At 39.5% G+C, this 25,409-nt stretch overlaps 1 protein-coding gene across 3 annotated transcripts in view; it reads left to right on the top strand.

Annotated features, from left to right (window-relative positions):
- The first annotated feature begins 8,768 nt into the window (after nucleotides 1-8,768).
- Nucleotides 8,769-25,409, top strand: part of CWF19L2 (CWF19 like cell cycle control factor 2) — a 145,738-nt gene continuing 129,097 nt past the window's right edge. For all 3 annotated transcript variants that reach the window (XM_072821811.1, XM_072821810.1, XM_072821812.1), the window contains exons 1-3: nucleotides 8,769-10,027; nucleotides 12,024-12,134; nucleotides 12,890-13,012. In XM_072821811.1, the coding sequence (XP_072677912.1) occupies nucleotides 9,935-10,027; nucleotides 12,024-12,134; nucleotides 12,890-13,012 (327 nt within the window). In that variant the 5' untranslated portion in view covers nucleotides 8,769-9,934. The remainder of the gene's footprint in view (nucleotides 10,028-12,023; nucleotides 12,135-12,889; nucleotides 13,013-25,409) is intronic.

Below are 25,409 nucleotides of genomic sequence, written 5' to 3'. Positions count from 1 at the left end.
ACAATGTAGTGATCCAACACTTCCCTATGTCACCCAGTGCTCATCATGGACAGGTGCGCTCCTTTATCCCCAACACTTGTTTCCCTCCTTCTCCCCCTCCCCCAACATCTCCTCTGGTGACTAGCAGTGTGTTCTCTGTAGTTCAGAGTCTGTTTCTTAGTATCTTCCTCTCTTTTCCTCTGCTCATTTGTTTTGTTTCTTAAATTCCACATATGAGTGAAATCATAAGGTATTTGCCTTTCTCTGATTGACTTATTTCACTTAGCATCATTCTGTTTAATTCCATCTACAGATGAACATACTTTAAAAGGTGCCATTACCCTACACTGGGCCATGTTGTACCTCTTACGTCCCTCCACCCCAACCTGCCCTGCTTCAGTGAATGCTGCCTTCTGGGGTGACACTTGTGCATGAAGGCACTTGGATGTCAGTCACAACCTGAGCTCCCAATCTGCGCTGTAACCACCTCGTGTGGACAGAGGTGGGTTGAAGGGAAAATATGCCAAATCCTAGCAAATTGGATGGGGTTTTTAGAGCAGAATCCCTTCTAATGGGTATGGTTATTCTTATTAAATGTACTCCATTTATTTTCTGGAGTGACACAATGGGTTATGCAGGTTTGGGGGGGATGCTGTGGAAAATATTTCCATAAGAAATTAGGCAAAAGGAGAAAAATGCAGATCTTTGAACTTTCCTTTAAGCAGGTCATGATGAAAAGTAAGCTGGAGCTTGAGGAAGGAGGCAGAAGCTGCAGAGAAGTGGTGGCCCTGGAAATTCTATGGTAGATCCTCCTAGCTAGCGTATGGCTATGTTAGCACTGCTGATGTCCTGTCCCTCAGACAGCTGCCTCCTTAGATCACACTTACTGGGGAATGAGCATGTTCACTTTGTGAGATATCTAGCATCTGTTCACTAATGGCACTTCATTAATATAAACTAGTATCAACTGGGGAGTGATAAAAGTTGTTGCAGTTATAGAGCAAGGGGGGGGCGTAGTTGGTGCCACCCAGACAGGGCCTCCTACCTGAGGTGGAGGGTGGACTGGTGATTATCATCCACCCAGGTGTGGGACTCAGCCTTGCAGGTCCAGAAACCTCAGTTTTGACCAGGGAGCCAGAGTTGATCAGGACCAGTGGCCTGAGTCTCTGTACCTGAGGTCATAAGAGACTGATCAAGTCCCCTTTGTTCCCATCTAAACTAGGCTTCAATGCAAAAACATTCATTATATGTTCTTACTTGAATTTCCAGACACCCCCTTGTTGAAATTAAATTTCTTAGGAGGTAGAAATAATCCGCAAAAGATGCTTGTGTAATCCATAGAATGACATGGAATTGATGTCCACTAGATGTGTGCCACGTGACGTCTTGGGAATCACAGTGTGAATAATATCACAGCCATGATAAGAATTGCTGAAACATTTCCAAACATCGCATCACTCTGGTAACTGCGGTGTCAAAGTCTCCTCTGCTTCTCCTCCTGGACGATGTCTGATGGTTGTTCTTAGCCATTTCCTTTTCTAGGCTCCCAGAGACTGTTCCCTTTCTATCACGTGGTTTGTCCTCAGAGGTTTCACCTCTGCTTGAGAAGGGGCATTTATATAAAATGTAATCTGCTTTGACCTGCTGTTGTACATAATCAAGACTGGGCTACAATGGAGATGGAACTAGAAATGTGTTCTCCACTATCTGCTGCTTTGTTAAAATTATACTGAACATCACTGCCTTTACTACTGTGGAAGGCCATAGAAAATAATTTGCAGGGAATTGTGCTGATGTTGAAATCATATTGTCCTGGGTTCTTGTGGAATGGCCCCTCTCTGCATTGCTCACCTGTGAAACGCCTTCCTCCCAGGGTCGTTGCAAGGACTTCAGGAGCTAACGCACATTAAATTGCTTAGCACAGTTCTTGGCATGGGTAACGCATTCAGCAAATGTGAACTTTCCCACTCTGCCTCCTCTTCTCTTTCTTTTTCTTGTCTCTCCCTGTCCTCTCTCAAAGTCTTGATTAACTAACTCTTTTGTTATAAAATTACTTTCACTATGAAGTAAACAACCATAGTGCCGAAACATGTCAACAGTGCAACAGGATGTCACTGAATTAATGTGTTCTCTCCTTTTATTTCTTCCTGTGTGATTCTCCTAGGAGTATTTCATTAGCACAACCATCCATATAGTCAATGCCTCACTTCAAGTCACACCCTACTTCCAGTCCTAATTCTACTATATTCTCTTGCCATGTGATGTCTAAAGTGGTCATGACTGACTCTTCACAGATGTATGGGATTTTTCTATAGTAAGCATGTAATCTAAATGTCTAAGCCAAGACTGACTGGCCTCTGCCACTGACAAAGCTCTTGTGTGATGTATTCTCCTATGATTATAAGGCTCCATACTCAGGAGAAGCAGATTCATTTCAATAAAATTACAAATACAGGGTAACTAGCAAAGTACATCTGCTGGGGAGAATAATGATGATCCAAAGCATTTGTTATTTAGGACAGTGCTCTGTGGGAATATGTCATTACTCTCTCCAATTACTATGGATAATTAAGAGTTGATTGGTACTTAAAACACAATGAACGTTATTCATGGGAAATATAAATTAGTATTTTGTTATTCCCTGCCTTTGTTGCTCACAGGACTAAAAATCCGCTGACTGTAGGCTCAGCTAACCCACATCCTGAACCCATGAAAGCCTTGTGTGGCAAAACAGTGGAAGTCTGGAGCCCACTAAAATGGGTGGGGTGGGTATCTTGACCCCCAGTCACACTTTACACCAGTGTCTCTATTGAGTGGGGAGCATAGGTGAATAGGAGCAGGAGTTGGGAGAAGGGGAGAAGATATGGTCCCCTCCACGGAGAGAAACTGCATCCGTAAAGCACAAGATCAAGGGAATTTAACCAGTTCTGCTCTGACTAGGGCAAAGGTCATCATCTAAGAGGTTTGGGGCAAGGGAAGACAGTGGAGAATCTTAGCTGTCTGGAGGGATCACAATCATTCAGGTTGGGGGATGCTACCCAAATAGTGTGAGGTAACAAAAGCATCTGTGTGGCAGCATGTAACTGACGAAGATGTGATGAAGTCTAAAATAATTATTGTTGACAAGTGCTGAGCACTGATGGTTTGGATGCACTCTTATCAGGTTTAACTGATTTTATGTCTTGGTATTTTAACTTTAATTCTTACCGAGGTTCTGTGACATATATATTATCATTATTCCCATCTCACAGGTGAGGAACCAAGGCATAAAGCAGATTACATCAGCTGGTGGGGTTTGTATTTAACCCAAGAGACTGGCTTCAGGATCTGAGTGTTTGACCATGAGCCAGTTCCATTAAATTTTTGCAGTTGAGGCTGGAAAACAGGGAGTTTTAAATCTGTGTTATTGACTTCAGCATATTGTTGAAAATGACTCTTGGCCTTTTCTTCCTCTGAAGATAGGCAGGCTTATGTTGAAAAAGAATTAAGATCTTCATGGGAGAGTGGCCATATGATATATCATCCAAACTGGGACACTTCCAAGAGTGGAAAGCTATTAATAACTTCACCAGAAAAACTGGACATATGGTCATCCCACTTATAGGCTAAGTTTCAACCTTCGAGACCTGAAGTTCTAGGATGCTGCACACATTACACATGAACACATGTGTGTTACTGTCGTCTTCTCTAGATGAGATGTCTGTATTTTCTGGGCAATCTGAAGGATTTTTGAGGATAATTTTGGCTGTGCCTGCCTTACCCATGGGTGATGGAACTTAATCCCTCCACAGAAACAACCCCATATAGACAGGTTAAGCATTTTCAAACCTTCTCTTATTGAGCAGGTGAGCCAGTGTGTAGAAAAATGTTTTTGATAGATTCTGTATGAACCGATAACTTTTGATTTCCTTCAAGAATTAGTATAAATTCCAAATAAATGAGGTTTGCAAAGAGTGTTTTAAAACCCTAAGTAGGGGATCCCTGGGTGGCCCAGCGGTTTAGTGCCTGCCTTTGGCCCAGGGCGCGATCCTGGCGACCCGGGATCGAATCTCACGTCGGGCTCCCGGTGCATGGAGCCTGCTTCTCCCTCTGCCTATGTCTCTGCCTCTCTCTCTCTCTCTCTCTCCCTCTCTCTGTGTGACTATCATAAATAAAAATAAAAAAATAAAATAAAACCCTAAGTAGATGAATACATTTCATTAGTTAAATCCATCCATTCACTGAATTTGTTGAGTAAAATGTGACAGGCATTTTACTAGATGCTGGGGATACAGTAGGAAACAAACACACTGACGAAACCAAAAACAAACAACTCCCAAACCCAACCAGCCAGGGTAGTTGTATGTAGAGGTAAGTGATAGTATGAATCTAAAATAGAGGATGTGTGACGGGATAGTGTCAGGATAAGGAGGTTAGACTGTGTGGTCAGGGAAGTTGTCCTAAGGAAGGGACGTTTGATCTGAGATGTTCATGACAAATAAGTGTACAGGCCCTCTGTGGGGGTGGGTGCAGAGAGGAGGCTCTGTGACCCAGGCACAGGGGTCAGGAGGCAGGAGGGAGACAAGGGGTGGCAGCCATGCAGCTCCTGAGCCCTGCACCTGCCACCTGCTCAGACACCAGATTGCAACAGCTGTTCCCTTGAGCATCGGCTGTGTACGGTGAGGACTGGAACCAGGCAGTGTTGGGATCGGGAAGGCTCAGGCCTAGGGCAGAGCAGATCCCAGACATGAACGTGGTGTGGGCCTGTGGGCTGCTCTGATCTTCCCCAAAGAGTGTCAGGTGGCCTTCCCCTGCCTGGCTTGACAGGGTAGGGGAACAGGAGTGGCAATAAAGGAGTATTAAAAATCTAGTCTCTTACTTCCTATTATGCCCATTTCCTGTGAATCTTTCAGTAGAAGAGACATTTCTTTCTCAATAGTAAAATGATCGACAGAGACTCCAGGTCACTGTGTAAGCCATACCAGAGTGGGCAGAGAATATTCTGTAGCAGGCTCTCCTGGCTGCCTGTGGGACTGGGTGGGCAGGTGCTGCAGCCTCTCCCTTCGGCCCTGCCCTGGCTGTATACCCTGACCTGAGAGCACCAAGCAGCCTGCAGCCTCCCTCATCCAGTGGATCAAATCACACAGACTTCGAGAGGCCCTTGTTGTTTTGGGTTGTGACCTACTCTGCAGTTTAAAAGATGGAATTCACAGCCTAGAAAACTGAAAACCACACGGCTTCTGGCAAACTCTTCGATATTATCAGACCTGAGGTGCGCTGTCCCAGCTATCCCCGAGTTAGCTAGAGGCACAAAGGAGAAGGAACTGGTTTACCCCAATCTTCCTTAATCCACATCTGTAGGCCAGCTGAAGAAGCGGAGGCTGAAACCCGGCCTCCTGTGCAGAGAACTATCTACTGGGGATGTAAAGAAGACAAAGGAGTGCCCCAGGCAGGAGATAACCTCACACCCGGGGCATCCCTCCTCAGGTGATGGAAACTCCTTTTGCACCCAGGCTTGAGCAGCAAGAGAACTTCACCTCTGTAGAATTTTCAAGGAAGAAGCCCAGGGGGAGAGTCAAGTGTCAGCATGCCGTTCAAAGAAGCAGGATTCTGGGCAGCCCCGGTGGCGCAGCGGTTTCGCGATGATCCTGGAGACCCTGGATTGAGTCCCACGTCAGGCTCTCTGTGTGATGCCTGCTTCTCCCTCTGCCTGTGTCTCTGCCTCTCTATCTCTCTGTGTCTCTCATGAATGAATAAATAAAATCTTAAAAAAAAGCAGGATTCTTCCCAAGTTGCTACGTTAGAAAAATGGATTATTCTAATTCACTCCTAGCTAATTTCTTACATGTAGGGGCAGTCTGTCTACCTTTTTTCCTCACCCCACCCCCGACAGGGTCATGTTCTCTTGTGCCTCTGTACATTTAGTTACTGTGCTCTCTGCCCAGAAGTCACTTCCACCTCATGCCCTTTATTCCGCTTTTACAAGGGTTTCAAGATTCAGTTTAGGATTAGTGCCTATAGGAAGCCTTTCTAGAAGTCTCAACACTGACTTGGGAGCATCCCTTACTCCCACCCCACCACTTGCAGTCCTAATCACCCTGGGGATGCCTCTATGAGAGCTACCACAGGTCTTGAAATTTCACAAATGTGTATTTGTGGTAGGTACTGTATTAGGCACTGAAGCGAAAGTGGACTAAAATCCCTGCTCTAATAGAACTTCTTTTTGGTGGGGGAAAACAGGCCATAAATGAATGAATATATTCTTGTAATAGGATACTATGCAGCTGTAAAAAGGAATCAGAAAGAGATGTATATCTCGCTCTATGATCTCCAGGATGTATTACTCTTACTCGTCTAGTATATTCTGGATTTGTTTGATCACTTCCATGTAACGTCACTTAACTTATTTCTCTAGCTCCTGTGTTTTCAATCAACTCATTAGATCTAGAAGTTGGATTGAATACATTGGTTGGTTGGTTTGTTTTTTTGGTAAAAAAATGCCTTGTTAGCAATGTACTTCCTATTGTGTCACATCATAAGGTATATGATTATCTGGTATGTTTCACTTGTGCTTATAGCTTTAGAACAAAATCAAAGGTTAACCAAAGGCGAATAAAAATGATTACCTATAAAGGAGTAAGGGAACAGGGGTATAATTAAGACCTGAGTGTGTCTTGTTGAAACTATATAAATATTTACATAATTTAGAAAGAGTGTTCCAGGCTGCAAGACTAACATGTGCAAATGACCCGAGACAGGCACATTCTGGTTCCTTTGAGAGAGATGGAGATCAATGTGTAATTTATGGTTTACTTACTTGCCTGCCCTGCTAGACTGTAAGCTTTTGAAGACAGGACCAATGGCTTTCATCTTGGTATAGTGCCTCTCATATAGTGGGTGTTTGATACATATTTGTTGAATAAATGAGCATCAATAAAGCACTTTTGGGATCTCATTGCCATAAAGTCACAAATCTGTAATTTTCATCAGTGTTCTCTGATGAATCAGGGGAAGCTTAGAAAGTCTATAAAATAGGATAACTGAGGCAAAATAAAAATATCAGCACGCTATTAAAGATCTTCAGTGTACATGGAAACCCACAAACCACACTGGTCCTTCGAGTGTAACGCTTCAGAGCCATCTTTCTTTTTATTAGGTATGACTGTGTTTTATTATTACAACTGTTTAAAGGAAACAGTTTATTTTTTTAAAAGATTTTATTTATTTATTCATGATAGACATACACACAGAGAGGCAGAGGGAGAAGCAGGCTCCATGCATGGAGCCTGATGTGGGACTCGATCCCGGGACTCCAGGATCATGCCTGGACCAAAGGCAGGCGCCAAACTGTTGAGCCATCTAGGGATCCCTAAAGGAAACAGTTTAATAAAAACAAAACATAAATACCTTATAAATAAGATAAAAATAAATGAAAAATTTAAAATAAATAAAATTATGTGCCCTCCTTAATGCTCATCACCCAATTAAAGAGGGCATGTGGTTGTGATGAGCACTGGGTGTTACACACAACTGATAAATTACTGAACACTACATCTGAAACTAATGATGTACTATAGGTTGGCTAATTGAATTCAAATAAAAAATAAAGCAAAATTAAAATGATAAAGACATAATAAATCAATACTTTTAAATAAGCAAGTCATTAAAAAGTGTAAATAATTTAAATACATAAATAAACTCATTTATTTTCCAGATGAGAATAAAATGAAGATCTCAGTCCTCTACTATCTCTATCCATGTGTGTATCCATGTGCATCATCTCTACGTGTCTGCCTATTTTAGAGTGGAGTCAGGTGGGATTCATGGGTCACTGCTCTTCCTTCAGTTTATCTTTGCCTGTGTCAAGGCACCCACCTAATGCATAAAATACATGCAGAATAAAGTAAGGGAACATTTTGTTGGCCTCTGAGGGGTTGGAGATGCATAGTTAGAGGCTTTGATAAGTAAGTCAGGAGGTCATGAGCAAGTCTTATCTAAATCACTTGGGAAGGATGGTTATTTATAGTAAGCCTTTTCCTGGAACACAAAATGGTAGGCGAATTCCTACCCCTGAACACCTAAAAACGACTGTCTTTAGGAGCACAGGGCTCAGGTAAAGCTTAAAATTGTCAAAGCCAAGATCTGGGCACTAGATATGGTCATTAACATTGGGGTGTTGCCATTTCCAGGACCTCTTAATGAACAGAGCTAGTGGAACATATTATAAAGAAATAAAGATACAGATCTAGATACACACACAAGTCTATTTCTGTATCAACCTATATGTATTAAAGACGTGAGTAGTTACAGATACTTCCAATTCCAAGTCAACCACAGCGTTCCTTCATGTTTGCTTCATTTCCATATTTGAAACTTGGTTCTCCAACAGGGATAAACCTAATATATTAGCTTCTTTGTTCAATCACCCAGGATGTAACCAGCATCTGTTGCCGTCATGGCTCCCCTCCTGGCATGGGTGTCCTCCTCACCCCTCTGAAGCCCCAACATTCTGTGCTAGATTCTCCCACTCAGGCGCCCTACTGCAGGGATGCACTTCCCACCCTGCTGGGGCCCTGACGCCTGGTCCCAGCTGTCCCTCTGCCACAAGAGCACCCTTCTCAATGCTCAGAGAACTCCTCCCTGCTGCCCCTGGGCACAGGCACACCTTGCTCACACCTGCTAGATGACTCCAGGGCTGACTTATACAGGAAGGGAATGAAAAGGAGTGGGATTGGAAGAGAAAGATGACCTAACAAGGCTGATGCCAATTTGGTGTCCTTTCTCCTAAAACTTAATCCATCTTCATTCATTCTGTTACACAACACACACAAATTCTATTTTTATTATTGTTATTTTAGTTCAGTTTACAAATGATATTTATTTAAAAGATTTATTCATGAGAGACAGAGGCAGACATAGGCAGATGCCTACAAATGATATTTTAATTTTTATTTCATGGATTATATGAACAGCTAACATGAAAATGGTTTAAAAACACTACATAAACATTAAGTCATGGAAGAAAGCATTTATTTTTGTCTTCAGTAACTGATCTTTTAGAGATTTATCTGCAGGTGTTTGATTATTGGTGCCATACTTATTTAGATTTACAAAAAATAAAAAACTGAAACAACAAAAATTAAAAGAATTGAATCCATCTTTCTGCCTGAATGCTCCAGATATTTTTTTTCCCCTTTAAGCACCTGGGCGGCTCATTGGTTGAGCTTCTGCCTTTAGCTCAGGTCGCGATCCCGGGGTCCTGGGATCGAGTCCCTCATCAGGCTCCCCACAGGGAGCCTGCTTCTCCCTCTTCCTATGTCTCTGCCTCTCTCTGTGTGTCTCTCACGAATAAATAAGATCTTAAAAAAAAAAAAAAAATCCCCAACAGTTTTACAAGAAAAGGTCTCCCTGTTGGCTGTCCTGGGTTGATTTCCCGAAGCTCACAGCGCGTAACTTTCTGTATGTAGTAGGTCTAGGGCTACTTTTTATTGAGAGTTCTCTGGACTTGCAGCAAAGCCCGGGACTTCAGATCACTGGGCTTCCCCGCCCCCGGGACATCCCTCCAGCACAGGGACCTCTGCCCAGAAGGGCACTCGGCTAGCAGAGTTCCAGATGTAGGGTCTGAACAGTTCCACCGGCTGCTAACGCCTAGATTTTGCGAAGAAACAGATGAGAATGCCGTTGCTATCATGCAAAACAAATTGCTAAGCGTCCACTGACACGACTTCGGTGGCGGGAGAGGCCGGCTGACCAAGGAGGCGCAGCCCCTCCGCTTGCTCTGCAAAGTTTCCCCTGAAACTTGGGGTTGGCGTCATCACCCGAGCCCTAAGTGCCACTCACCTCCGCGCATGCTCTCTAGGTGGACCAGTGCCCCTCCTACCCGCCTTCCAGGCGGAAGTCTCCTTTTGTTTATTAAATTACGACAGTCGTAAACTGAGATTTTTGTGACGGCTTCCTTGTTTTTACGACAACAACCATGGCGGCTGCCGGTGGTAGATTTGAAAGTGCGAGGACTATCGAAGAACGTAGAGAACAGACCAAGATGGCCAGGGCTGAGGTGTTACGTCAGGTATCTCCGTTTTGGGGCTTTGGAAGTCGTTTAGAATCGTCGGAGTGGACGGTTCCTGGGAGCTAGGCCTCTGGCTCTGCCTTCACCCCCTCTTTTCGCCACCTCCGTGTCTCATCTTATCTGGCTGAGGGTCTCCCTTTGGGATGCCCGAAAAGTCTTGGCTATTTCCTGCCTTCCTAGATTCGTTGACAGTCTTCTTCTGCTCATTCTCTTTTTAGGGAGACCTGTTTCTTTCTGGAGTTTCCTTTTAAATTTATCCATTCTTGATATTTCCATTATTTGATCACCGTGGCTGCGCGCTTTTGAGGGACGCCACCACTAATGACTCTGCCAGCGCATTTGACAGCCTCGGTTCTCGCTCCTCTTGTGTCTGAAATAAAGATTGCCATTTTCAGAAACATACGTGAGGCACATTGGAATAGGTCGGCCGTTTCCCTCTCTTGTCTTTTATTGGTATTATTTTGGGGAAAGTAAACTGTATTATCTGATAAGATGTAGAAGTGTGGCAATGAGGGGGAAAGTTGTAGCTGGAGAGCAACCTAGGTACAAGTGAATGTTTTTGTTTTTGTTTGTTTTAAGATGTTAGAGTTTTAAATAAATGCGGATGAGAAAGGAGCTGGTAGAGGAGGGGGCCTAGTGAGGTGTGCATAATGACTATGGTCAGATTTTAGAGGCAAGGGTGGGCAATTAGTTTTGGACAGGTGAAAGGTTGGTATTGTTATCTGATTTCAGGATATGTAACATATATGCATAATAAATATTCTTCATCCTTTTTGGTATTTTATTTTATTTTATTTTGTTTTTATAAATTTTTATTATTTATGATCGTCACAGACAGAGAGAGAGAGAGGCAGAGACACAGGCAGAGGGAGAAGCAGGCTCCATGCACCGGGAGCCCGACGTGGGATTCGATCCCGGGTCTCCAGGATCACGCCCTGGGCCAAAGGCAGGCGCCAAACCGCTGCGCCACCCAGGGATCCCCTTTTTGGTATTTTAAGCAATTTTTGGAGAGAGTATGGTTTGTAAGCAAAGTTGTTTTTTTTTTTTTTTTTTGACTCTTTAAGATTTTATTTAATTATTCATGAGAGACACAGAGGGAGACAGAGACATAGGCAGAAGGAGAAGCAGGTTCCCTGCAGGGAGCCCAGTGTGGGACTGGATCCCAGGACCCAGGGATCATGACCTGAGTCAAAAGCAGATGCTCAACCACTGAGCCACCCAGGCGCCCCTGTAAGCTAACTTTTATTTTTTTATTTAAGATTTATTTATTTATTTATTCAGAGAGAGAGAGAGAGAGGCAGAGACACAGACAGAGGGAGAAGCAGGCTCCTTGCAGGAAGCCCAACATGGGACTCGATCCCCGTTCTCCAGGATCACACCTCGGGCTGCAGGCTGCGCTAAACCGCTCTGCCACCGGGGCTGCCCTAAGCTAACTTTTATAGTACAGATATGCATAGAGTTAGGGAAGGACCAAAACCAACTTTAGACTTTAGAGAGAGAATGAAAAGGCAGAAGCAGCCTTCTAGAAAGAACTTTATTTGACTGTTGTTGAAAGATGAATATAAATTAGCAATATGATCATTTGCTTTTAGAAAGATGATTCTTCCTGATGCATTTTGGGAGCTTGGGTGGAAACATGTGGGCATTGCAGATGGAAGGCATGATCAGTCTCCTGACAGTTGTAGGTCTCAGGCAGTAGCAGTAGGATGGTGAAGGAAAAAAGAAATTTGAGTCCTATTTAAGGTAGGGAGCTTAGAGAGAGGGGAGGGTCTACTCTAGTTCCAAAGATTCTGTCCTTGATTCACTAGAGATTGTTAATGTGGAAGGATAGTTTTGTATTGTTTTTAATCTTTCCTACACTTTGGTAAAAGCAAATTCCTGGCAAGGGATGGACAATGACTGAGGAGACCTTATATGAAAGTGGAAAATTGTTTTATTTTACTTTTGTGAAAAACAATTGGATCACTTGTGAATTTTTATTTTTTTGTTGTTTCAGGCTAAAGCCAATTTTGAAAAGGAAGAAAGGCGTAGAGAACTTAAACGACTTCGGGGTGAGGATACATGGATGCTACCTGATGTCAATGAACGAATTGAACAGTTCTCACAGGTCAGTACTAAGAGGTTCACTTGATATAACAGATCTGTCTTTTTTTATACTTAATTAAGTTAATATTGCAAGAAGAATTTCATATACTATTTTCGATAGTTACAGGATGAATATCCCATAGTTGGCATTACTGACTAGATTTATCTCTCTGGCAGAAAAAATATACTTTAATATTTTGGACATTATAACATTGGACAGATTTTGTTATTTCAGTTGACTGGTAGAAAGCTTAGCAAATTTCTGGCCTACTTATATCAGCTTATGGATCTAAAAAGTTACATCTTTTAAAGCTTAATGTCATTTATTTTGCTTGAATTCTTTTTTCCCTTTTAGTACTTTTAATTTATACTATCTTGTTATATTTTATGTGGCCTAATAATCTTCTATAAGTTCTTTTGGGGCCGTAGAAATATATACGTATATGTATGTATGTGTGTATGCTCACACACACAGTTTGAGTATAAGTGTTTTTACTTGATTATATCTGTCAGATGAATCTGTAAATAAGACTAAAAACTAAAACTCCCCTCATATTTTTCTGAAAAGATATCTCAGCTGTCTGATTTATTAGCAATGCATATATTATAGAAGCATGTTAAAAGTTTCTGAGAAGATTTTATTCTGTCATATTTATTGCTTAATCTCATGAAAATGTAGTTTTTGGAATACAGATTTCTTTTTCCTCAAAATACTTGTTTTCAAAGTAAGGTAAAACTAATTTCCTTTCTTAATCTCTTTAAAACGATTATTTATAGGAACACTCTGTGAAGAAAAAGAAGAAAAAAGACAAGCACTCAAAAAAAGTAAAGAAAGAGAAGAAAAAAAAGAGTAAGAAACAGAAGTATGAAAAAAGCAATGAGTCAACAGACAGTTCATCAGTAAGTATGTGTTAATGCTAACCAAAGCAGCTACTTGAGAAAATTGTATTTAAAGGAGTAATGTATAGGAACTTAAAATCTGTCAGAAGTTAAAAAATATTATTAGTGAGGGTATGAAAATGCCTGGGAGACATCTACTGGCAGATGTCCAGGAAATATGGATCTTAAGTTACAGCGAAAGGTAGGAGGATGGAGATACAATTTAGGAGTCATTGCTTGGTGAAGCCATTAAGATGGATAAATTGCCCAGGGAAACTGAAAAGAACGAGCACCACCACCACCAAGGAACCAGACAGGAGTAAAGGCCAGCAGGTAGAAGTAGGTGGAAAGGTGGAAGGAAGTACTATAAAAATAAGAGTCTTAAGACATTTGAGGGTCTGTTATTCTTGTTTATTTTTTTTAATAGAAATTAACATTTAAGTTTTTGAAATAGGACATGTTTATATATTTATCTCTGGGGTCAAAAGGAAGGACATGCTCTTTTGCTGAATCTCTGGCAAGTTCCAGGGGGAGAGGACTCACAAAGGAAGGGAAATTCACATTGATTTTTCTGGAAGAAAGAGGTCCATTGTTGGGGCACCCAGGGTTTTTTTTGGCCAAACGTCAGGGTGTGTTTTACTGCATGACGTTTGCATAAGAAAAAAATATTGAAAACTGTAAGGCAATCAATAAGCTAATTATTAACTGTATACTTAAGATAGGTGGACATATAATCTAAAATTTAAAAACTAGTTCCAAAATAGTACATAAAAATTTAACATGATGAGCTTTTAAACATGGTTTATATTTGTAGCTTCACATTGTTAAAAAGTGCTTCAAATGTACTGCTGGAAAGTTGTTCTTTATAAATGGCATGGGGGAAATGTCAGATATTAAACTGTATAAACTATTTTTATGGAATTAGAAAGCTAACGTGTTATTCAAACTTGAATCAGTTTTCAATTTCCACTTACATTAAGTTGATACAATATTAATAATCTAAAAAACATATTTTCTAACCAACAAAAGTCCATTGAATTCAAGTTATGCATGTTGAGTGATGAAATCTCTGAGTAGCCCTGAATGGTGAGACCTGGAACCGATGCAAATGGTTGTTAATCAATTGACTAATCAGTTGATTAATTGACCAATCAATTGTTAATCAATTGACTCAGTCAGTTAAGGGCCAGCTCTTGATTTTGGCTCAGATCATTATCTCAGGATCATGAGACCAACCCCAAGTTGGGCTCCGCATGGGGCATGGGGCCTGCTCAAAATTCTCTCTCTCTCCCTCTGCCCTTCCCCATCCCTCTCTCTGTCTTTTTTTTTCCTCCTTCTCTCTCAAATATATCTAAAGAGAAAGAAGTACAATGTGGTTAAAGAGCAATGAGCTAGCGATGTTGAGGAATCATTGGTCTCCTAGGTATGATCTTTAGAGGGTTGTATGTGCAGTTGAATCACCAGATTCTAGTCTGGCCCTCTCATAGTTCTAGAAACTGAGTTTTTGGCAGTATACCCTGAAATAAATGGCTCATGAAAGCTTATCTTATAGGAGAATGCAGTTTATTTATTCATAGTGAGAAATACATCTGTCTTGTCAGTAGCCAGCAATATTTTTGTAATGGTAGGAATACTTGAGTTATTTGGGAAAAAATTGTTAAATATAATTCAGGACAAAGTGAGATAGAAAATATTAAAGTAAAAAGAAGGTAGAGGCACTGTTTTCACAATTGTGGATTGAGTTGCTGATCCCATTGAGACTCTGAAAAAAGTAAGTTATCCTTTTTCCAAAAAGAAATTTATATACAAAGTTGTTTATTTTGGTGGGATTTATGAAACTCCCTGGAATTTAGACAGAGATCACAGGTTAAGAATCTCTGTCCCATGGGGACAGATCTCTTAGGTTGAGTAAATATTTATGTGATATGATTAAGGGTACTCGCTTTCCCTTCTTATAGACACATTGTCTTGTTATTTTTCTTTGTTCTTTACCAGAAATACAGTTGGCCTTTGAACAACATGGGTTTAAACTTCATGCATCCAATTATAAACAGATTTTTTAGATAAATATAGTATAATACTATAATGTATTTTCTCTTCCTAATGATTTTCTTAATATTTTTTCTCTAGCTTATTTTATTGTAAGAATACAGTGTATAATACATATAGCATATAAAATACGTGTTAATCTATTATTTATGTTATCAGTAAATCTTCCAGTCAGCAGTAGGCTACTAGTAATGTTTTTCTGGGGAATTAAAAGTTAATATGTGAATTTTTGACTGTGTGGGGAGTCAACGCCCTTAATTGTTCATTGTTTAGTCATTACCTGTGTATATATGTCTTTTTGTTGCAACATACGTTGTGTACATTTTTACATAGGTATTAAGTTGTGTAACTATATTTTAGAGTGTTGGAAGGAATGCTCAGTGTCTGTACCCACTGAAGTAGAATGAAGAATGAAAGAGACGCTTGTACAGACAGTGAGGGGAAGGAAAGACGGATAGTTAGAGGAGTCTGGGTTATTGTGGGGTCTTCAGGGAAGGAGAGATAAATAATACTGAGGAGAATAAATTTGGATTAGCAAGAACTCAGGAAAGGAGTAAACTTTGATCGAGAGTAGGAGCACCTCCTCGCCTGAGCTAGGAGTGCATTGTTAAAATGTGAACAAATACAGAAAAATGAGGAGGCGTATGGGGAAGAGGAGCAGATTATTGATGGTGTTTCTGCTTGTTTCTGTTTCCTCTGTGAAGTAGCAGGTAAAATCATCTGAGAAGATAATTTGGGAGCACAAGTAGGATGAAGGATGGAGGAGATAGTGTAGATTTGAAGCAGTGTCATTTAGGTAATACAAAAACAGCAGATGAATTTCTGAGTAGTGCTGAAGGTCCATGGGAGGTTAGAAAGCATATCTTGACTTTCTCAATGTTTCCTTATTTTTTCTATAACTTTTAAAATCAACTTTATAGAGATATAATTTATGTATAATGAAATGCTCCTATTTTAAGTATACTATTTGATGAGTATATCTATTTAACCCTGTCAGTTAAGATTAGAACATTTCTTTTCCCCAAAAAGTTCCTCATGGCCCTTTGGAGTCAATCCTACTCTCCCTTTTCTTGCACCCTGGCATTGGGCAGCCATGGATCTGCCATAGCATACCGTAGATGAGTTTTCCCTGTTCTAGAATTTCATATAAATAGGTTCATGTAATACCTTTTTTGTCTCAACATTATGCTTTTGCAACTCATTCATGTTGCATGTATCCCTTCCTTTTTATTGTTGTATTTCATTGTATAAATATACCAGTTTGCTTATCTGTTTACATTTTGAAAGTCATTGGGATTATTTTAGTTTGGGGCCATTATGAATAACACTAGCTAGGAATGTTTGTGTACAGGTCTTTTTGTGAACACATTTTTATTGCTCTTGGGAAAATGCCACTAATTTCCAAAGTGGTTGGACCATTTTTTTTTTTTAAAGATTTTATTTATTTATTCATGAGAATACACAAAGAGGAGAGAGAGAGAGAGGGGCAGAGACACAGGCAGAGGGAGGAAGCAGGCTCCATGCAGGGAGTCCGACGTGGGACTCGATCCAGGGTCTCCAGGATCAGGCCCTGGGCTGAAGGCGGCGCTAAACCGCTGAGCCCCCCGGGCTGCCCGTGGTTGGACCATTTAATAATCCTACCAGCTGTGAATGAGAATTCTAGTTATTCCATATCCTTGATACTACTTGGTATTGTCGATCTTTGTACTTTTGAGCCATCCTACTGTGTGCATAGTAATATCTCTTGTGCGATATTTCCTTGAAGACCAATGATGTAGGGAAGTTTTATAACTGGATTTTTTGTTTATCAGTGAGCCATTTTGAGTTAATTTTTGTTTATGATATATAGTAATTATCAAAGTTTATTTTTTCCATATGGATTTCCAGTTGTTTCCGTATCGTTTGTTGAAAAGGCTAATAACCTTTCTCTGTTGAACTGCTTGGGTTCCTTTGTAGAAAATCAAATAAGCAATTATTTTTGAGTTAATATCTAGACTTTCTGTTCTGCACATAGAGCTACACATCTCTCCTTGGCCAATAAACACACCATCTTAATTACTTAGCTTAAGGTTAAGCATTAGAATCAGGTACTGTAAATTGTGATTTTTTCTTTTTGAAAATTATTTTGGCTACTCTGGGTTCTTTGTATTTTAAAAATAAATTTTAGAATTAGCCTATTACTTTATTTTTTAAAAAAGATTTTATTTATTTAGTCATGATAGACATAGAGAGGGAGAGACAGGCAGAGGGAGAAGCAGGCTCCACGCAGGGAGCCTGACGTGGGACTCGATCCCGGGACTCCAGGATCGCGCCCTGGGCCAAAGGCAGGCGTGAAACCGCTGAGCCAACCAGGGATCCCCTAGCCTATTACTTTAAATAAAAGTATCTACTGATGCTTTGATTGGAATTGTTTTGCATCAGTAGATCAATTTTGGGAGAATTAATATAATATCTTAAGTTTGCCAGTCTTCCCACCCATTATGCATGTGGTAGATATATCTCTCCATCTATTTAACTTTTCTTTAATTTCTCTCAGTGTTCTCGAATTTTAGTGTAGAGGTCTTCTGTATCTTTTGTTCTATTTTATTTTCTTGAGTTACTACTGAAAGTGAAATCTTTAAAATGGCAGTTTCCATGTATTTGCAACTAGTATATATATTTACAGTGGTCTTTGTATACAGGTTTTTCCTGCTCTCTGAAAGTATGTTTTATGTCACTTTGCTTTTATGAAAGTTCAGTGTTAGTACCTGTTTTTGCTAACCAAAAGAAATCTGAAGACGATTTTCACTTTTATGAAATGGTAATTGCTTCTTTATTTTACGCCATTTTGGCTTGTACAAGGTTTCATAGGAATGCTTTATTTTTGGATAGTGGAGAAACCTGTATTTACCTTGTATCTTCTTACCTTGCTAAAAGCTTACAGCTTTTTTCCATTGGTTCTTTCTGGAGGGAGAGGGATAAGAAGAGAGAGAGAGAATCTTAAGCAGACTCCATACCCCACATGGAGCTTGATGCAGGGCTTGACTCACAACCCTGAGATCATCATGACCTGAACCAAAACCAAGAGTCAGGCGTTTAACTGACTGAGCCACCCAGGTGCCCTTTTTTGGTTGATTTCTTAGTACTTTTTTTATGTCGTGTAAATAAAGACACTCTTCCCCCCTTTGATTTCATTTGTTGTTGTTGTTGTTGTTTTATTTCACTAGTTAGGACTTCAGTATTGTGTTGAATACAAGTGGTAAGAGTAGGTATCCTTACTTTATTTCTTATCTTAGATGGAAAGCATTTATCTTTCATTTTTGAGCATGATATTACCTGTGGGTTTTTCATGTATGCCCTTTTCAGAGTAAGGAAATTGCCTTTAGTTTTTTTCTGAGAGTTGGAATCTTGAATGGACATTTAATTTTGTTAAGTGCTTTTTTTTTGTGCTTATTAATATGATCATCTGATTTTTCTCCTTTATTCAGTTAATATGGAGAATTACGTGTTTATTGTTGTTTATTATGGTGTGTAGTAAATATGGTGTGTTTTATATATAAATAAATAAATGTAAAAAATTTTTATTTTTCTGGTTGTATTTGCCAACAAATTTGGGTTTTGGTATAAGGTTATTGTTGGCCTTGTATATGAGTTAAAATTATTTTCTCTTCTGTTTTCTAGAAGAGTTTATGCAAAATTGGTGAGTTTTTTCCTTAAATGTTTGCTAAAATTTACCAATGAAACTCTTTGGACCTGGAGTTTTTTTTTTATGGGGTGGTTTTTCATCACAAATTGAATCTCTTTTAAATGTATTAAATATTTTCTATTTATTCTTGAGTTAGTCTTGGTAAGTTAAGTTTGTAAGGAATTTTCTTTTTTTCATCTAATTGGTGAATTTTTTGTAATAAAGTTGTTTATGATATGTCCTTACTATCCTTTTAATGTCTGTAGAATCTGTGGTTGTGTCCCATCTTTCATTCCTGATTTTTGCAATTTCTATTTTTTCTTTGTTTTCTAGGTCAGTATAGTTTGAGGTATATCAATTTTATTAATTTTTTCAAAGAATTGCCTTTAGTTTTCATTGATTTTCTGTTTGTGTATTTTCTGTTTCATTGATTTCCACTGTCTTTTATTATTTCTTTCCTAATACTTATTTTTTTGTTTAATTTATTCTTCTCTTTCTAGCATCCTAAGGTAGATATTCATTCTAAATCTACCTTTTTTCTAATGAGTATTTAATTTATAAATCTTTTTCTTAGCATTGTTGAGTCTCTAATTTTGACATATTAGATTTTCACTGTCATGGTTTTCAAAATATTTTCTAATTGATTTTTTTTAACCTGTAGGTTATATACTTTTTAAAATTTCCAGATATATATGGATTTTACCAGTTTATCTTAATTTTTTTTTTAATTTTTATTTATTTATGATAGTCACACACAGAGAGAGAGAGAGAGGCAGAGACACAGGCAGAGGGAGGAGCAGGCTCCATGCACTAGGAGCCCGACGTGGGATTCGATCCTGGGTCTCCAGGATCATGCCCTAGGCCAAAGGCAGGCGCTAAACCGCTGTGCCACCCAGGGATCCCTCTTAATTTGTTTTTGACTCTGAATTTAATTCTGTTACTGTCATAAAACTTACTCTGTTAATTTTGGTTTAAAAAAATTGAGGGGGATCCCTGGGTGGCTCAGTGGTTTGGCGCCTGCCTTTGGTCCAGGACGTGATCCTGGAGTCCCGGGATTGAGTCCTGCATCAGGCTCCTGGCATGGAGCCTGCTTCTCCCTCCTCCTGTATCTCTGCCTCTCTTTCTCTCTATGTTTATCATAAATAAATAAATAAATCTTTAAAAAAAATAAAAAAATTACTGAGAGTTTCAGTTTGAGAAGGCAATGTAGGAAGACTCTGAACTCATCTGCATGGAACATACCAAATTATACCTATTGGTAGAACAATTCCTCTTGAAGAAGACCTGAGGGCTGGCTGAACAGCTGTTGAACAACCAAAGGTAGAACAGCAAGAGAATAGCAAGAGAGATGGAGACAGGATGGATTACTTTAAAAGAGTAATTGACATACACAGCCATAGATCCAGCCAGCCAGCAAAAGTCACCAACCACACATGGTCTTCATAGAGGACACCATACAGAAGACTCCTTCAGCTTAAGGAGAAGCAGCTGTTTTGCCTAACCTATAGAAACAAGCATGAACATAAGCAAAATGTGGACAGAGGAATATGCTCCAAAAGAAATAACAAGAAAAAGAAAACTCAGAAAAAGAACGAAATGAAACAGAGATAAGCAATATGGCTTTTTTTTTTTTTTTTTATAGTCACACAGAGAGAGAGAGAGAGGCAGAGACACAGGCAGAGGGAGAAGCAGGCTCCATGCACTGGGAGCCCGACGTGGGATTCGATCCCGGGTCTCCAGGATTGCGCCCTGGGCCAAAGGCAGGCACCAAACCGCTGCGCCACCCAGGGATCCCGCAATATGGCTTTTAAATAATTGAAAGTAATGATCATAAAGATACCCACCAGGTTGGAGAAAAGAATGGAAGAACTCAGGCCTTCAGTAAAGAGATAGAAATTCTTAAAAAGAATCAATAGGAGTTGAAGACTACAATAACTGAAGTAAAACGTGTATTAGAAGAAATCAACAATGTATTAAAGGATGCAGGAGAATGTATTAGTGATCTGGAAGATAGGGTAATGAAATGCACACAAACTGAAAATAATTTTAGAAAGGATAGATGAAGAGATCTATTGGACATCATCAAGGGAACAAGCATTTGCATTATAGAGGCCCCAGAAGAAGAAGAAAAAAGATGTAGGAAACTTATTTGAGGAAATAATAACTGAAAACTTCCTTAACCTAGGGAGGGAAATAGACATCCAAGTCCAAGAAGCACAAGAGTTCCAAACAAGATGAATCCATGGAGGTCCACACCATGGCATACAACAATGTCAAAAATGTCAAAAAAAGCAGCTGGAGAGAAATAAAAAGTCATTTACAAGAGAAAAAAACTTAGGCTATCAGCTGGTTTTTCAGCAGAAACTTTGCAGGCCAGAAGAGAGTGGCGTGATATAGTCAAAATGCTGGAAAGACCCAAAACCTACAACCAAGAATATTTTACCTGACAAGGGTTTCATTCAGATTGGAAAGAGATTTCCCAGACAAAAGAAAGAGAAGCTTATCCTTACTAAACCAGCCTTCCAAGAAATGTTGAGGGAAAAGAAATGGCCATGGACATAGGAATAATATGAATAAAAAGATGTAAAACATGACAACATATACATAAAATGTGGACAAGGGAGTAAAAAGAGAAAAGCAGAAAAAGAAAAAAAATTTTTTTTTTTTTTTTTTTTAAGAATATGTTTGAACAAAAAGACCATCAAATTAAGATAGACTTTTGTTTACTTAGGATGTTATATATGAACCTTATGGTAACCATAAACCCAAAACCTATGATACACCCAAAATATAAAGAGAAAGAAAGTGAAACAAAACAGTATATTCATTGATCACAAAGAAAGAGAGCATGAGAAGAAAGGAACAAAGAACTGTAAACATAACGGAAAACAAATTTAAAAAATGGCAATAAGTTCATACTTATCAATAATTACTCCAAATATAAGTGGCTTAAATGCTGTAATCAAAAGTGGAGAGGATAAAAAAACAGGAGCCATCTCTATGATGCCTACAAGAAACTCACCTCGGACCAGTTTCAGAAACTCACCAGTTTCTTCTAAAGAAACTTACAGACTGAACATGAAGGGATGAAGAACATTCACCTTGCAAATTGAAGTGGAAAGAAAGCTGGAGTAGCAGTATTTACATAGACAGGATAGACATTAAAATAGACCATAACAAGAGACAAGGGCATTACATAGTGATAATCTAGGCATTCCACATTGGGTATTTACCCAGGGAAAATGCAAATACTAACTTGAAAAGATACATGCACCGCTGTGTTTATCACAGCATTATTAACAATAGCCAAAACATGGAAACAGCCCAAGTGTCCATCAGTAGATGAACGGATAAGGAAAATGTGGTGTGCAGACACACTATGGAATATTACACAGGCTTCAAAAATAATGAGATTGTGCCATTTGACACAACATGGATGGACCTAGAAGGTATTATACTGAGTAAAATAAGTCAGAGTGAGAAAGACAAATACCATACAATTCCACTCATGAATGGAATTAAAAAAAAAGAACAAATGAAAAGGAGAAACAGAAATATGTATATGGAGAACAAACTGATGGTTGCCAGAGGGAAGGGCTATGTGGCGGGGGTGGATACAATGGGTGAATGGAAGAGGGAGGTATAGGCCTCCAGTTACGGAATGAGTAGGTCACGGGAAGAAGAGCATAAGGAATACAGTCCGTGATATTATAACATCCGTGTAATGGGACAGATGGTAACTACATATAGTGGTGAGCACAGCAAAATGTATGATCAAATCACTAAGTTGTATACCTGAAACTAATATAACACTGTGTGTCAACTATAATCAAATAAGAAAGAAAGAGGAAAAACCTCAAATGTGTAGGCTTTGTTAAGTCAGGAGGTACATTAAACTTGATGGTGTATGAGTTCTTCAAGGTAAGGTGGAAGATTGAAACTAAAATCAGAAGAATTGAGGTCATAGCATATCAGAGAGAGGTGAACAGTGATTTTGCTAAGGTAGTGAAGTGATTGTATAAGGTGAAAATGAGAAGCAAAATTAATAGAAAGGGAATGAAGGCAGGCAAGTTGCACAGATGGTCCAGGTATGGACCATTGGTACAGAATGGTCTGTGAATGAGTAATAAGAATACTAAATGTATCACTGATGCTTCTTTCATTCAGTGCCTGGTATTTAAAGCTTGCATGCTGGCTGCTAATTAAAGTTTCTGACTAGCACTATTGGAAGAGTAGAAAAAGAGGATTTAGTTAATTTAGTGCACCTTTATTGAATGTCAACTCTGTCAGACACTGATAGAGACACAGGGAATATAAAAATAGAGGTTTTTTTTTTTTTTTTTTCAGACCTTTGGGGAACTCATTTTGTAGTTAGATAAATAGATATATAACTTCAATATGTAATCTCATGATGCCAAGGCAGAACAATACATACTTGTTAAATACTGATTTAACAAGATAGTTAACTTTTCTCTCCTATAAGAGAATTTGGGTAGACAGTCTTGGACTAGTGTGAACTTCTGGGAGTAAGGCTTCTACTGTTTTGCTACTCTCTCATCTTTATAGCATTACCTCTTAGACTTGATACCAAGAAAGAGGATATATACCCTCTCTTTCATAATTTGACTTCCAGAAAGTCCCAGATAATACCTTTATTTCCATGTATTTGAACACTTGATCATAAGTCTTCACTTTCCAGCAAGGGAGGAGGCACAGTATGTCTCCAAATAAAATAGGGTTCTCTTGGTAGGAAAGAAAAGGAGCTTTGTGACAGGGAGCCCTAAAAGAGGTCAAATGTACTCTTTATATTACTCCAGATATAATTAGGATGGATGTTGGAAAAAGAAAGGGGAGCAGGAAAGACTGGAGTCCAGGAAACTAATTTGGTTATTCCATTTGTCTATGTGAGAGATGATAAGATGTGATCTAGGATACTTCAAAGGAAGAGGCATGTATTAATTGGGGCTCTTGGTTGCAGGTAACAGAGGTTAAACTTAAATTGGGTTATTCAGAAAAAAGGGACAATTATTAGAGTACAAAAGTCTCCTAGGACATATAGCTGTAAAAGAACAGCTGGGCTTCAGGAATGGCTGGAATTATTGTGAATGCTTTTATGAGTCATCCTGCCATCTTCCATGTTTGTTTTTCTCTGAGTTCATTTTTTTTTCCTTGATAACAGATCAACTTTTGTTGAATTTTATTCCTCATGACAAAAATAGCTTCTGCCAGTGCATTTCCACTTCTCTTTAGTTTTAGAGCAGGTCCAGGTAGGCTTGATTTCAAATTCCTGATCTGTATTTCAGCTTGATCTGAACTGGGTAGATCCTGCCTATGAATTGGGTTCATACCTACCTATGAACCAGTCAGCTGTGGCCAGGGGTGAAAGTGGACTCCCATGGTAGGCATGTGGTGTTCACTTTATGATGCTTTTGAGAAATATTTTGGAAATTAAAATAGGTTTAGATGGGAGGGGACAGTTGATCCTGAGATTGTGAGCTTGGATAAGTGAGTCGTTGGTGTTACCATGTAATTGAGTTCAGTAATAGAAGAGAAGGAACAGGTATTGTGGAAAAGATGATGGGTTAGTTTTTTGTTCTTATTGAGTTCAGCATGGCATCTAAATATAGTAGGTAGTTGGTTAAATCACTAAAACTTTGGGTAGACAAATTTGAAAGATATCAGCACAATTGGTGGTAACTCAAGGCATGAGAGTGGATTTAATGGCCAAAGGGGGACGTTTAGAGATTTAAAAATGTAGTGGACAGAGAATGGAACCCCAGACTAAATTGTTATTTAAGGGCTGAGCAAAGGAGGAAAAGTGCATGAGGGAAATGGAGAAGAAATGAAGAATGGGAGCAGAACTGAGAAAGGTCATGGAGGTCGAGAAAGTGAGTTATTCAGAATTGTATTCAGCAGAGGCCCAGGGGGATAAAGATGGAAACATTCTGCTGCATTGCGCAAAGTGGAAGCCAGTGATGACCTTTGAAGAAGTCTCAGTAGGTTAATGGGGACATTAGCTGTATGGTAGATTTTGAGGATTGGGTGAGAGTGAGTGGATGTGCAGGCAAAGGGTATAGACTGCTGTTTTAAGAATTTAACTTAGAGTAGAAGTTGGGAGATAAATTGCTACTAGAGGGAGACATAAGGACAATTAAGATTCCCCTTCTCCCTTCATTCACACACACCCAAAGGATGGGGAAGACATATTTCTAGGCCAGTAGAGAGCTTTGGTTGAAGTTACAAGAGAAGGAGACCATTGATGGTGCATGGTCCTAGAGGAACAGGAATGGTTGGGGCCAAAATATATGGAGGACCTGCCTTGAAGAGGAAGAGTTAACAGGAGGAAAGGATAGGCACAGCCATAAATAATTTTGTTAGAAATTGGGTAGAAAGCTAAAGTGGCTTCATTTTTCTTGATAGAGGAGGAGAGATCCATTTCTTAACTGTATGGGGAATGGAGTTGGTAGAAAACTTGAGAGATGTTTAAGATCATAAGCCTCACCTCTCTGCCAAGATACTAAGCTAGGTCCTTGGGGATACAAAGTAGGCAAGAGCAGATGTGATTACTGTCCTCATAGAACTTACTGCCTAATGGGAGAGCAAGACATGAATCAGAGAATCACACAAGTAAATGTAAAACTGCTAAGTGCTTCAAAGGGGAGTAAGCCAAGGGAGTGGAAGAGAGAACCGGCCACGGACCAGTAA

The sequence above is a fragment of the Canis lupus genome, chromosome 3 (genome assembly GCF_048164855.1).
Source record: "Canis lupus baileyi chromosome 3, mCanLup2.hap1, whole genome shotgun sequence".
Taxonomy (NCBI): Eukaryota; Metazoa; Chordata; class Mammalia; order Carnivora; family Canidae; genus Canis; species Canis lupus.
The sequence above is the reverse complement of the archived record's forward strand: the minus strand, read 5'-3'. Positions and strand labels throughout refer to the sequence as shown.